Here is a 13,019-nt window from a genome sequence, read left to right as displayed (position 1 = left end):
CCTATTCTTTTTCACATATGCTGGCATCTCAGAAATCCTCTTTTCTTCTTCCACAGAATTTAATGTTATTAATCAATCTAAGTAGAAAGGATGGTACCTCATGTTGCATTTTACAAGACCTTAATATGGCCAAATTACTCCCCTTCCAGATGCAGTGTTCCCATGGTGAGCAGCAGATGCTCAGCGGGATATTACTCAGCAGAAGAAATATATCATACAGCCACTATTTGCCTAAGTAATTTCTCTGCACGAAGAGTAGCATTACTTATGTTTCTTACCATAACTTCTCTACTTTTCATTATTTTTGCACTGCCTTAGTTATCTGGTTACAATGGGAAGAGCTGTTCTACTCTTCTCACCCAAAGGCAAACATCTTTCCAAGTTTGCATTGGGTGCATGCTTAAAGGATTATAAATGTGATTTGCACTTACCTGCCAAAAAGAAGTGATTTTACCTAGCACTGTGGCAGATGCCCTGCTTCATATTTCTTTGGATTTCCACCACACGAGAAGGCACATTGTGTGGTGTTGTTATGCTGATGTATCACTTTATAAAACTGACTATTATGTCCTCATAAAACAATTATGTTGCGTCTATCATTTATCCAACCAGCTCCATTAGCTATCTCCTAGTACAGTAGCAAAGTCTTCTTACTTCCCAAACAGAAATTTGCTACAGCCTAAACGCATCACCAAGTGCTTGGAAAGAAAGTTTTGTGTGTGGTGCTAGAGCATCAAACCATCTAGCCTTCCTAAAGGCAGGCTTGGCAGTTCAGGTGCTCACAAAGGACTATTATTAGGCAATGACACACTCAGAGCCAAGGGTAGCTGGATGGTCCCCAAAGCACACACTGAAGATGGGAGGATGCTCTCTGCAGCCTTGAAGTGACCAGTTCCCAAGCTCCAACCTTTTGCTTGCTATCCCGAATGTACAACCATGACCTCATCTCCCCACCAGCTCTGGGCTGTCCTTGCCTTTCCTCTGCCTGTCTCACCTCAGTGCTCACATATCACCTTTCTTCTCCATTAGGGTCTGTGCAGCCCTTCACTCCCTTCAGGATTTCGCAGTCCAGGCTGGGCTGTGGTGTCCTCCACGAGGCTGCCTTTTGGAAGCTTTGGTGAGAGGAGTACATTGTAGTATCTTTTCTTAGTAATATTTATCCCATCTTATTCTACTGTTGCAACACTCAAAAGGCTGCACCTTCACCTATTTCAATGTGTCTTTCTTTCCTCAGGGATCTGAGGAAACATGGCCTGTGTCTGCCTTACGGAACAGTCTGAATGGCTAAAAATGCAGTATAAATATATAAAAACCATACTGTCCTCTTATTGCCTTGGCATGCTGTTACTGCTCAGAAAGTTATGTCTTTGTGTCATCACATCCATCCCCATCCCATGGCATTCACAAAGGTTTCCTTCCATGCTCCAAAGCTAAACTGCATAAGCTATTAGGAAAAATAGTTCCCTGCCTTAAAAAAAAAAGAAGTATTTACATAAAATTGCCAACCCACTGTTTGTCAGTGCAGATACCTCTGCAAGATACCATGCAGAGTCCCTGCAGAGTTGATGCAAATGGGCTTTTAGAATTGTAGAGTTAAAATACAGATTTTTTGCTCCAGGTTTTATCTTCCTGTTCTCACTGCATAGCATTTTGCAGAGGAAAGAGAACGGCAGAGCTGCTTGGACAGAAGGCGCCTGTTGCCTCATCGCCCTGCCCAAGGGGCACCACACAGAAGGTGGGGTTGTACCAGGAGAAGGGTTTCCAGTCTGCCTTGCCCCATGGCATTCAGGGCAGGACCATGGGGGAGGATGGGAGTTGCCCCAGATAACATGCCCTATGGACGCAGCTCAGATTGAAAATGTCTCCACACTGCTGGACTGCTGCTGTAGAGCAGGGAGGTGTGTGACAGGAGTGGGAAGAAATGCAAGCAGGGCAGTCTGTGGTCTGATGTTCATCTTTTGCTGCCAACACATGCTCTGACACTTCCATCACTCCTGTGGGCTCAAACATATGCCAGGAGCACTGACAGGGGTAGGATCAGGCTTCCTCCCACCCATGACAATCACTATGACCAAATTTCCACTAATGCCTTTCTAGCCAGCTAAAAAATAGCATTAACAGGAAGCGGTGCCTTCTGCAAGGTGTCAGAAGTTACCCAGGAGCCATCTGAATCCTGATGTCCAAATGGGCTCAGAGCTTGTTTGTCCTGCTGTGTTGGCTTTAAATCCTCTCAGGCAGAGCAGCAGCTGAACACTGATCCCTCACAGCTCCTAACTAGGAGCTGCTCCCACCACTTTTTGCCCTGCTTTTTGTAAGGAAAACTATGGGTTGCTACTGCCTTTTATGTGCAGCCCACGCTGGAAGCACTTGCAGAACAGTGATCCTAGACAGGCAGGGCGAGAGAGGTGTATGGTGCAAACGAGAAGGTATTAAGCCACCTATAGTGCTAGTGGTCCTGTCAAGAAGCAGAGACTGTTGAGAGATGGGATTTGAGGTGCTAGTGGAACTTTAATGTGAAAAGCAGCAACAGCCATGGCATTTGGATGACCAGCTCGGCAAGGCAGCAGGAGTGCTGGGCATCAAGGTGGATTTAGGTGCCCAGCATTTTACAGCCTGGAGGAGGAACCTGAGCCACTTTTCAGGTCTTCTGGGCAAAAGGCTGCTTTGCAGGTTGGGTGTCTGACCCAAGGGAGAGTGTGTCAGGTCTGGGACCGGAGTAAGGAGAACTCCTCTGTGGATGGACACAGCCCTGACTGCAAGGGGGCAGGAGACACCTTCTCTCCAGCGATAAACATGGCACAGCCCATCCCCATATCTCCACACAGCCCAGAGGTTTTCCACAGCTCTCTGTACACCTCTGGACTGTACAGTTTGGCCATGCCTTGCATGCACCAAACTTTTCCCAGAACTTTTTTGAAATTTTAATAACATGCAATTTAGCACCCCTCCCCAAATGCTCAATTTCTATTTTTCAATTTGTATCTGGGATCTGTAGCAGTAATGTTCAGATACAGAGACTGATCTGAAGAGATTTCCTACCTTATAGTTCGAGCAATCCAAATAGTTTGTAGTTGAAACCAAGTATTGATTCCTCTCCTCTGCACAGTAAGAACTCACTTTTAATTCAGCTTTATATGGTGGGAAAACCCACCATATTTATGGAAAACCATTAAGTTCTGGGTTTTATGTTTTGGGAAAAAATTCTGAGCTTTTCTAAGAAACATGGGAGACAGATATAGAGTTGTATGTATAAGGAAAATGAGAAAATGTCTGTTTTGTTGATTTCTCCCATTTCTGCCTTTCAGAATTTGTTCTGATGGATTTCAAACATAAAGGAACCTTGATTTCCGTAGGGTGCATTGTAAAGTATAAGTTTCAAGCTTCAGCTGAAGTTACTTAAATTAATAATGATTTAAAAGATTTGGAGGTTCTTCCCATTCTCATCAGGGTAGCTGCTACATTTATGTTGGGAGATACTATGACATAAAAAAAAAAACACCAGCAGCAGCAACTGCCTAAGGTTATGTGAGAAACACATTGTTCCCAAAGGAGTTACCACATACAGTTCTGTGGCTACCATGCATAATTCCAAAGCTGATTTACAGCTCGGTGAAAAACACCAGAATAAGTAAGACAGCATCACCTTCACTAAAATTAGTTCACTAGCGATTATATCCAACAACAGATTGTGTCATGGGCTACAACAAAATAGCCTTAAAACATACTTCACTACTGTGCAAGTTAACCTCTACTACTTCTAAAGTAAACCAGTAAGATTTAACCCAAGAAAGAAACAGCATGGTCATAATAACAATAATCGCACCAAAACATGAAATGGCTGACTCAGAAGTCACCATGACAGCATTAATCTATTAAGACTAACATTAAGATTTTCAGATCAGTCAAATCACTAAAATGATCTAAAACATTTTCACATATCTTCAGTGAATTCAGCTTCAAATGCAATACATTGGCCTTATCTTGGGCACACCTTTTGGGACCAAACTGGTTACCAACTTGGTTAACAATCTCAAGGAAGGGATGTTAAATGGACTATGTCCTACCTTAGTTACATAGATGGATTTAAAATATGAACTTCTGCACTTTTCCTCCTTTCCACCTTTTCTTAAGACCGCCTGTGAAACACCCTAAGGCTAATGTCTTCTCTCTGTGGCAGTGCAAAAATGGCAACCTACAAACTACTACATGCAGAACACCCACAGACCAGCACAGTTCCCCTACAAAAACAGCTTAATCCAAAACACACCAGAAAAACAAACTATACAATCAGTTCCCCAGGCACCAATATGCTTTGCTGTGGGAGAACTTTTGCAACACCTACCAATACTAACAACTTCAGGAATGTGACACTGAACCGTAGGTTGCTATATGTGCAAGCAGGATGTAAAAAATCAAATCAGTTCTGGTAGTTTGCAACATATGAGTCAACCTCTGTACCTCATCTGAAGTTTTAGCACGTTGGAGCAGCATGGAAGTGCAACCCACCACTAGGACATCTTAAGCTGACAGTTTGGAGGCCAGAAGACACTTTATCCGGCTTCACCCTTATAAAGAGGTATAAATGACAGCTCCACAGATTATAACTGCTCCACAGGCAGATAGAAATAAGGTTTCACCCTTAAAAAGACACATGTAATCAGCTGATTTACTCCTTTTCCTAGTTTATCTTTGTAGTATAGGCATATTAAATTGAAAAATCGCCCATTCCTATCACGTGTGTACTGAACGATTTCTGGTATATTTACTTTCAAGTAACAAAATCATAATCAAAAGCATTTGTAATTCATCAAGTCACATCACAAAAGAAGAACTAAGCATAGAAGCCTCACTTTTATCTGTCAGTTTACATAAGGAAAAAAAACCCCAAAAGCTGATCACTGATCTTTTTGCTTATGAATTATTATTATAGGCTGATAAGGGACTTGGATGTTTAGGCTTAACTCCAAGAACAACTTTTCATTTTTCTCTAAAATGATTAGTCCAAAAGCTAAGCTTTTATTTGATATAGATATAGATATAATTGTTCCTGCTAAAACCCTTCAAAATCTGAGCAGAGTGTTAAGCTGATGCAGTAATGCCTGCTTTAGGCTTTCAGATAATCTGATAGCAGGTAAATTTTGAAGCCTAACGAGAATGGAAATACAAACTTCTCCCACAGTTTCCCTGCTGGTGAGAGCTCCCAGCTGTGAGAGCATGTGGTTGCAGCTACCATGTTCAGCAACTATCGCTCACAGTAATGCCTGCAGTGGTGGGACCTTGGTTAGCACCCACACTTCAACAACACATCATTCATGCTCTTTATTTCTATTTGAGTTCCAATCACAACCTCTTTTTCACTCAGCAGATGAAGGAAGATTGTTTCTCACAAGGTGTCAGTGAGTCTTGACAGATAGATACATCAGTCCTGGTTTGTAATTTGTATTGGCTTAACATAAAAAATTAAATCATTTTTGAAAGCAGTTTTGATCTTTGCATGAACTTTATATCTTCCATTTTGCCTTTTTTCTTTTCCTCTCCCTAAAAAGAAAACAAATTAAAAATGTCTTTGGACTTATAATGGTAAGAGAAATGTCTTGTGCTTTTTTTCCTCCTTTTCTGTGATTTGCTAACTGAATGTTTCAGCTGAAAGATGTGTTACTTTTTCAGTCTGTTCTTCCACATGAATAACAAGGACTGCCAACATCAATTCAGAAGTTGTAGGAGAGCTGGAAAGTCTCTTTCACAAGGAATTCACAAATTTTGGGGGAAGTTATTCTGAACAATAGAAAATAAAAATACTTCCTAAATTTCTTATGAAATAAAATTACCATAATAATTTTCAAAACATAGAAAATATTCAGCTATTGTTTCAATTGTAGAAGCTTTCATTTAAGATATTATAACCTGAAGGAAATTAATTTTGAAACAAAACCTGAAAGGAAATGTTCAGACAAATGAAATGAAAATATTACTCACTACAAAAAACTTTATTTTTCATGTTTTTCTGAAATATATAATAAAATTAGCTTGCTATTGTGGAGAGCTATTCATCCCAGCCAACAACTATTTCCAGTGGAAACACACTCCATAGGAAATTTGCAACTGAATTTACAAATCCTCCCAAAATCCATGCAGAAATTGTGAACAAAGACTGGCATTAGAAGAACTAATAAAGAAAAACAATGAGGACACTTACTACTGAAACAAAAGTGTGACATTTCTGTGTGCTGCTAAGCAGGAGATGTGGCAAGGTGGGCTGGTACCGGGGCAGCATGCAGCAGGCCTGTAGCCTTTCACTAGCTGGTCTGCCTCAGTTTATGAGAAAAGCACCCATAAGCTGCTGCATCGGTTGTGGTCAACCTCCCTCTGGCTCCTCTGAAGCGCATCCCCCACCGTGTCTGTGAGATGAGAGCTGGGACAAGGGAGCAACTTTGGTGACGTTCTGCTGGGTGACACTGTTCAGTATTTTCCTACAGCAAAAAAAGGGAGAGTTTGTATAATTTGTCACTGTATGTGAGTTCCTGAAGTGTCACGTGAGCAAGGGCAAACTTCAGGGGTGGGAATTACAGGTCTAATCCTGCTTTAGAGAAGTGCCTTTGGCTCAGTGGGATGAGATGGGGCTAGCACCAAGTGCTTTTGGAAACCCCTCCCTTACAGTTTAGCTTCACTCCCCTGGTGTCCTGATGCGATAAGTGCCCTGCTTTCCCCGCTCAGGGACCCAAGGACACTTAATCTCTCAGAAGAAGGGGCAAACATTAAAAACTCTTTTCCCCAGACGGCATATTTAATTGCTGCTAATGAGGCTTTGAGGCTTTTGCTGCCTTCTGAAGCAAAGTCAATGAAGAGCGCCACCAAAGACGGCACCTTTCTGGTGGAGAACTGACTGCTGTTCCTTTTTATTTTCTATCATCTGAAGCACATCAAACACTTCAAGTGCATGAGGTTGCTCTTTGTGGAGCTGTAAACCCAATGCACAGCAACACACCACTGCTGAAGAAACAGAGCAAGAAAAACTCTTATTCTCACTTAACTGGTTTGTCCTGCGACTTCAAAGAATCTTTAAGGATAGTCTACCCCTGAAAATTTTCAGTAGTTATTGGGTAAGAAAATAATACAACAGGTACAAGCAGAATGTGTTTTACAAATTCGGAAAGAACAGTCTTCATACCAAAATGGTGCAACCCTACAAGACATAGAGTCTAAAAACTCTCTTTTCTATATTCTGGACATGCCAAATAAAGCCATGTACCCTTTTAATAGAATCATCATAAGATCATAAAGAGCAAAAATTATTAGGCAATACAAATGTCACTCATTATTTACAGCATGGCATAATTCCCAAGTGGGTCCCTGAGGAAAGGTCTATGGCATTGTAAAACAACAGGGAAACAGCTTCAGAGGCAGCAGCATTTCCAGGATTAAATTACAGCCTTAATCGAGTCTGTGTCCTACACACATTTGTGAGGGTGTCACAAGCAGTTGTGGTCCAAGTCGTTTATATGTAACCTTTCTGGAAAGAGAGAGTTACTAATTGCTCTGTGTACACTGTTAGATGTTGCTTGCAGAAAATTTACAGTAATTTACCAAATGGACTCTGAGATTATTTTACCTCAAGCACGTTAAGCAGAGTCAGGGTCAGGCTGAGGTAGCACTGGAGTGCAGGGTTTATAATGAATACAAAGAGGTTTTGTCGGTTTCATTGAAAAAAGAGAGAAAGGTTTCTCATTAGAGATTACTGCTGAACTGTGGGTCCTTTAACCTTTACATCACACATAGGGAGGAGATGAAGACAGCCGTTACCCCTCCCACAGTCAGGAATACCTATGGGATGCTTTTAGGAGTGAGATAACTAGGAGAAACTTCTTAACATGATTTTCTACTGAATTCCCCAGGAGTGGCAAGTGTGTCGGCAGGCAGCACAGGCAGATCAGGAGACTCCCCTTTGCTCCCGGCCCGCACCCCCGCAGCTGCCCCACAGCCCCGCCGGCGCATCACGATGTGCCACTCTGGCATCGCAGTGACCCCGGCCACGGCCACCCGCGGGTCCCCATTGCGGCACCGTGCCATTGCAGGGCAGCGCGGGCAGAGGCAGCTCTCGGCCCGGCGGTACTGCTCAGCAAAAGCACACGCGTGCAGCTTCGCGCAGGCCTGTCCGGCGCCAGCGCCATGGGACAGGCGAACTGCTGCGGTGCCCGGGCGCTCCCGCTCCCGGCACACCGGCAGGGCCCGGGAGCCCCGGCCGTGGGGCTCCTGGCGCCCGCCTCGGGCTCTGGGGCAGGGCGGCCTCCCGGTCCCCGGCGCCGCTCGGCGCCTTTGTGTCGGCCAGGAGCCCCCAGCTGCTCCTCAGCCACCGTGCGCAGGTGACGCGGCACCAGCGCACGCAGCACCGGCACCTGCTGCTCTTCCCGCACGCCGTGGCCATCGCCAGCTTCAAGTAAGGACATGCGTCGCAGCCCTGCCTCCCGCCTCCCGCCTCCTGCCTGCTGCCTCCTCAAGGCTCTGCCGCGGCAAAGGGCTCTGCCAGAGCGGGAGGACGGCTGCGCTTGCCCCCACGCACGGCGCGCGCCCACCGCTGCCTGCCTGCTCTTCCTCCCGCAGACGCGGCTCCACCTTCCGGCTGAAGCACCGGGTGCGCCTCAGCGAGCTGTGGGTGCCGTGCCGCGAGGAGGCGGTGGCGGCGGCCAGGCCAGAGGACGAGGACGAGGTCTTTGGCCCCAAGTGCAGCCAGACCCTCATCCTCGTCTGGCCCACGGGCCTCTGCGTGGTCACTTTTGGGTGAGTCTGGGCAACACGGCCCAGGGCCACGCAGGACTCCCTGGCCTGCCCCACGGAGCTCGGGCCTGTGCCGAGGACTCTCCCCATCCCGGGTGAGATCTGCTTGGGGCCCCAGTGCGTGCAGAGGAGGAGGAGCAGCAGCATGGGCTGAGGCTGCTTCTGCTTTGTGCTGCAGGTCGCAGGAGGTGAAGCCGCTGTGGCTGGACACCATCCTCAGGTGAGCCCTGCTGGGGCAGTCAAGCTGCTTCGAGGTGGCGTCGAGGTGGAGGGTGGCGGAGCGCTGCCCATGGAGCGGCCTGCAGAAATACCCAAACGTGGCTGGGGGAAAGGCAGAGCACTGCCGCGTGGAGCTCCTGGGCACAGTGCTAGGAGCTGCTCAGCCTGGTGCTTGCCAATGAGCAGCAAGCGGCGGGAGCTGTCAGCACAGCTCCTGCCTTGCAGCCGTGGGCACCGCGAGCCGCTGCCGTGTGCCTCCCCGAGGAGGAGGCCCATGCAGAGCAGGAGCCAGGGCGTTGCAGAGCTGGTGCTCCAGGCAGCGCTGCTGAAGGCTGTGTGGGGTGAGGGGCCCTTGGCAGCAATGGGCTGGCGGGCAGGGCAGAGAGCAGCCAGGGCTGGGGGTGACAGGGCTCTTTGTGCACCCTTCCCTGTGCACAGCCAGAGCCAGGGAGCCCCGGGAGCCAGAGTCACCCGCCTGCCCTCCCTGCGGCTCCTCACCACGGTGGTCGGCTTCTACGGGCCCGTAAGTGTCCGCACGGCCTCCGCTGCGCCCCCAGAGCCACCGGGCTTTCCCAAGCCCACCAGGCGATGGCTTTCTCACGGGGGCTCTTGCTTCTCTCGCCCAGGAGGTGTCGCTGACCGCCAGGACCGTGGAGGCGCTCATTTTGGCACAGGTGAGCAGGGGCTGCCTTTGCCCGGCCCTTGCTCCCTCTGGCCGGGCGGCAGCTCAGCACAGTGGGGCGGCTCTCCCGGCTGGGCAGAGGCAGGAAAGCCCCCGTGCCGGGGCAGCGCATGGCCATCGCCGCGGAGCTGCAGCAGCTCGCTCGAGGCCCTTGCTGCTGTGTGGCGGCTCGCCAAGCTGGAGCCCTTTCTTGCAGGCTGAAGCCAAGAAATGCCCCCGGGCGGACTCTTCAGCCGCTGAAGAGCCACTTTGCCAGGCGGCCGGTGAGTGTGAAAAAGGAAGGGAGGAGCTGCCTTCTTCCACCCTGCTTTTCTGAAGCCATCTTTGCTTTCCTTTTGCTCGCAGCAGGTGGAGCGAAGGGAGGCAAGAAGGTGGAGATCTCCTGGCCCCTGGCTTGGAGAGGAAGCTCTGCCACCGGGGACTGCCCAGGGCAGCTAGGCTCAGGCCCCCGAGCGGCTCTCTTTGGGCAGCCTCTGGCCCTCATCTGTGGGCAAGGCGATGCCCTGCCCCAGCCAGTCCAGGTAAGCAAGCCTGGGCAGAGAGGTCTCCTGCAGGCACCACTCCACTGCAGTGCCCACACTTCACCAGTCCCAGGTGAGGGTGCACTGGGGCACAGGCAGGCTACTGCCAGGTGCCTCTGCGTGCAGCAACAACGACCTACTCAGCCGAGTCAAGCAGAGTGCAGCGCCAGGTCCAAGCCTGTCTGTTTCCACCTGCAGGAGCTCCTGGATATCCTCCATGAGAATGGACCGGCCACAGAGGGCATTTTCAGGAAAGCTGCCAGCGAGAAGGCGCGCAGGGAGCTGCAAGACGAGCTGGACAGAGGCGGGAAGGTTGATCTGTCCAGCAAACCCCTGCACCTGCTGGCAGTGGTGCTGAAGGTGAGTTGTGCTGACGTGGAGCTGCGAGAGCACAGGGCGACTCTGCAGGGGCCCCTGCCAGTGCCTACATTGACCTAGGAGGGACTCCCGGCTAAAAGCTGCCAGAAGCCACCCCACACGGAGGAGCAGGCTTAGGACCCTGGGGCATTTTCCTTTGCCATGGGATTTTCCCTTCCACCAGCTGCCCCTCTGAGAGCAGGGAGCTCCAAGCTAGCTGCCTGCTGGGGAGCCCAAGGCACGGGGATGCTGCCTCTCTGCTCCCTGCTTGTGTCCAGAGCCTCACCTAAGGGCCTTGGCCTTGCAGGACTTCCTGAGAAACATCCCCTGCAAACTGCTCCTGGCCGACCTCTATGAGGAGTGGCTGGTAGCGCTGGAGAAGCCCAGCCTGCAGGAGAAGACTGCGCAACTGCAAGAGTAAGTTTTGCCAGCAGTGCCGCCGCTCGGGCTCACACCAAGAAGCAGCAGCCCCTGCAGCCTGCACTCCTGCTCCTGTCCGGTTGTGTTCCTGCAGGGTGGCTGGCAAGCTGCCTCCAGCAAACCGCCTCTTGCTCCAGCGCTTGCTCTCGCTGCTCCACCACATCAGCGAGAATGCAGAGAGCAGCCGGATGGATGCCAGGAACCTGGCAATCTGCGTGGGGCCAAACTTGCTCAGCCCCGCCATGGACGACACGCTCCCGCCGGCCATGCAGAAAGAGAGCACTGACAAGGTCTGTGGAATTCAGCATCTCGCTCCCCCCTCAGCTCAGGCTAAGGCTGCCTTGCTTGTCTGGGGCCACATGAGGCTCTGAGCTGCACAGCTACAGCTGTGGCTGCACAAACGTCCCTCAGGAGCACAAAACGCTGCCCGAAACGGTTGCAGTCCCTCGCGCTGAACTCCAGGGCTTTCTGTGTGCAGGTGACACTCTTGGTGGAGCTGCTCATCAACAACTGTGCAGCAGTCTTTGCGGACGACATTGCCTTGCCACTCGGGCCCTCGACCGAGGAGTCACCGGAGCGCACAGTCAGCTCCACAGGTATGAGCTGACTGTCCTACTGATTGTCCTGCACCAGGGCTGCTGCATCACATGCTGTAACTGGATAGCAGAAGACATCTGTGGCAATGCAGAGAGGTGCAGACAGTTCAAGAGGGTCTGGCAGGGTTTCCCCAGTTTTTTTCCCTCGGCTTTTCAGTACTTCCACAGAGAGGAGCAATGGTTTTGCCTCTGCATGTGCCAGGGGGGCACGGTGCCACAGGGAAAGTGCCCTGGCACCTTCCCATGGCCTCTAAAAGCTCCCTAACAGGCTCCTCCTCCCCACAGAACACCCAGCTACTGCTCAGCACAACCTTGCTGCCTTCAACAGCCCCGAGCCTGCAGCTGAAGGCAGCCCCGCCACCTCGGACCTGCAGCAGCCGAAGGCGGCAAGCGCTTCTGTGAGCAGCAGTTGTCTGAGCTGCCTCTCTGCCCCGTCGCTCACTACCTGGAAGCAGGAGACGAGCAGCATGCCCAGGAGCTTCTCAGAGGCAGACCTGTGCTGCCACAGGAGCAACCTGGAAGGCAGGAGAAGGGGCCCGGAGGTAACCCAAAGCGAAGGGCATTTTCCCCTTCCACAGACAAAGCACAGCTTGGAGGAGAGGGCACTGCAAACAACGCCTTGCCATCCCCAAGTCACCCTTCTCAAACGGCACTCTCTCCCCACAACCTCCTCCGGCTGCTCCCTGCAGAGCTCCTTTGCTCTCCCGATGGCTCGGTCCTCACCAGCTCTCCATTAGTTCCACTGCCGAGCCCCCCACAAAGCTTTCTCAAGAAGGCCCAGGCTTTTCCCAGCAAGCCCAAGGACGACAGCAGCACACGCGGCAGACCCGTCAGAAAGCACTCCAGGGCGTTCTCTCTTGCAAACCGCAGCCAAGCGCTCCACCAAGTCCCACATTCTGCAGGCATGCCTGGAGGACAGGAGCTTTCTGAGAGACAGCTCCTCGAGCAAAGACAATCAGCTCTCCTGCAGAAGTGGAACTCAGCATGGCACCAGGAACAAGAGCCTCAGGAAGCCGTCCAGGCTTCCAAAGATTACATTGCTGCGCAGAGATCGATGGGGCACAGCCACCCTAAACGCCCATTTGTGCTCCGCAGAGACAGCAGGCATAAGGGCTATCGAGGGGCATTCTCCGGCTATGGGTGCCGAGTCCCATTTAGAAACTGACTGGGACTGCTAAGTGGTTTTCCCCCACCGTGGCATAGCACAGAAGATTCCTGTGCAGCAGTGGGCTTTGTAGAGCCATGGAGAGGGGACGAGGGGTGGGGCAAATGAAGGAAACAGTTTATCGGAGAGCATGGAGGACCAAGTCAAGAGGTGACGTTGCTTGGCAGCTGATGGGTAGGAGCACAGGAAACTGTGCCAGAATCTCTATGGGCAGAGGTGCCAAACTCTCCCGCCCCTTCAGATCCCAAAGCACTGTGAGCTTGAGGAGGAACCGCGGTGTCTTGGAG

General features: G+C 50.3%; 1 protein-coding gene across 1 annotated transcript; it reads left to right on the top strand.

Annotated features, from left to right (window-relative positions):
- Positions 1-7,996: 7,996 nt before the first annotated feature.
- On the top strand, positions 7,997-12,732 carry LOC112995844 (T-cell activation Rho GTPase-activating protein-like). Its single transcript, XM_064508096.1, is given in 14 exon segments — positions 7,997-8,106; positions 8,327-8,434; positions 8,599-8,775; positions 8,951-8,992; positions 9,430-9,514; positions 9,618-9,665; positions 9,870-9,936; positions 10,019-10,194; positions 10,393-10,554; positions 10,859-10,968; positions 11,066-11,261; positions 11,450-11,567; positions 11,853-12,271; positions 12,274-12,732. Coding segments are annotated over 14 exon segments (2,277 nt in total).
- The last annotated feature ends 287 nt before the right edge of the window (positions 12,733-13,019 follow it).

The sequence above is a fragment of the Dromaius novaehollandiae genome, chromosome 3 (assembly GCF_036370855.1).
Source record: "Dromaius novaehollandiae isolate bDroNov1 chromosome 3, bDroNov1.hap1, whole genome shotgun sequence".
NCBI classification, from domain to species: Eukaryota; Metazoa; Chordata; class Aves; order Casuariiformes; family Dromaiidae; genus Dromaius; species Dromaius novaehollandiae.
The sequence above is the reverse complement of the archived record's forward strand: the minus strand, read 5'-3'. Positions and strand labels throughout refer to the sequence as shown.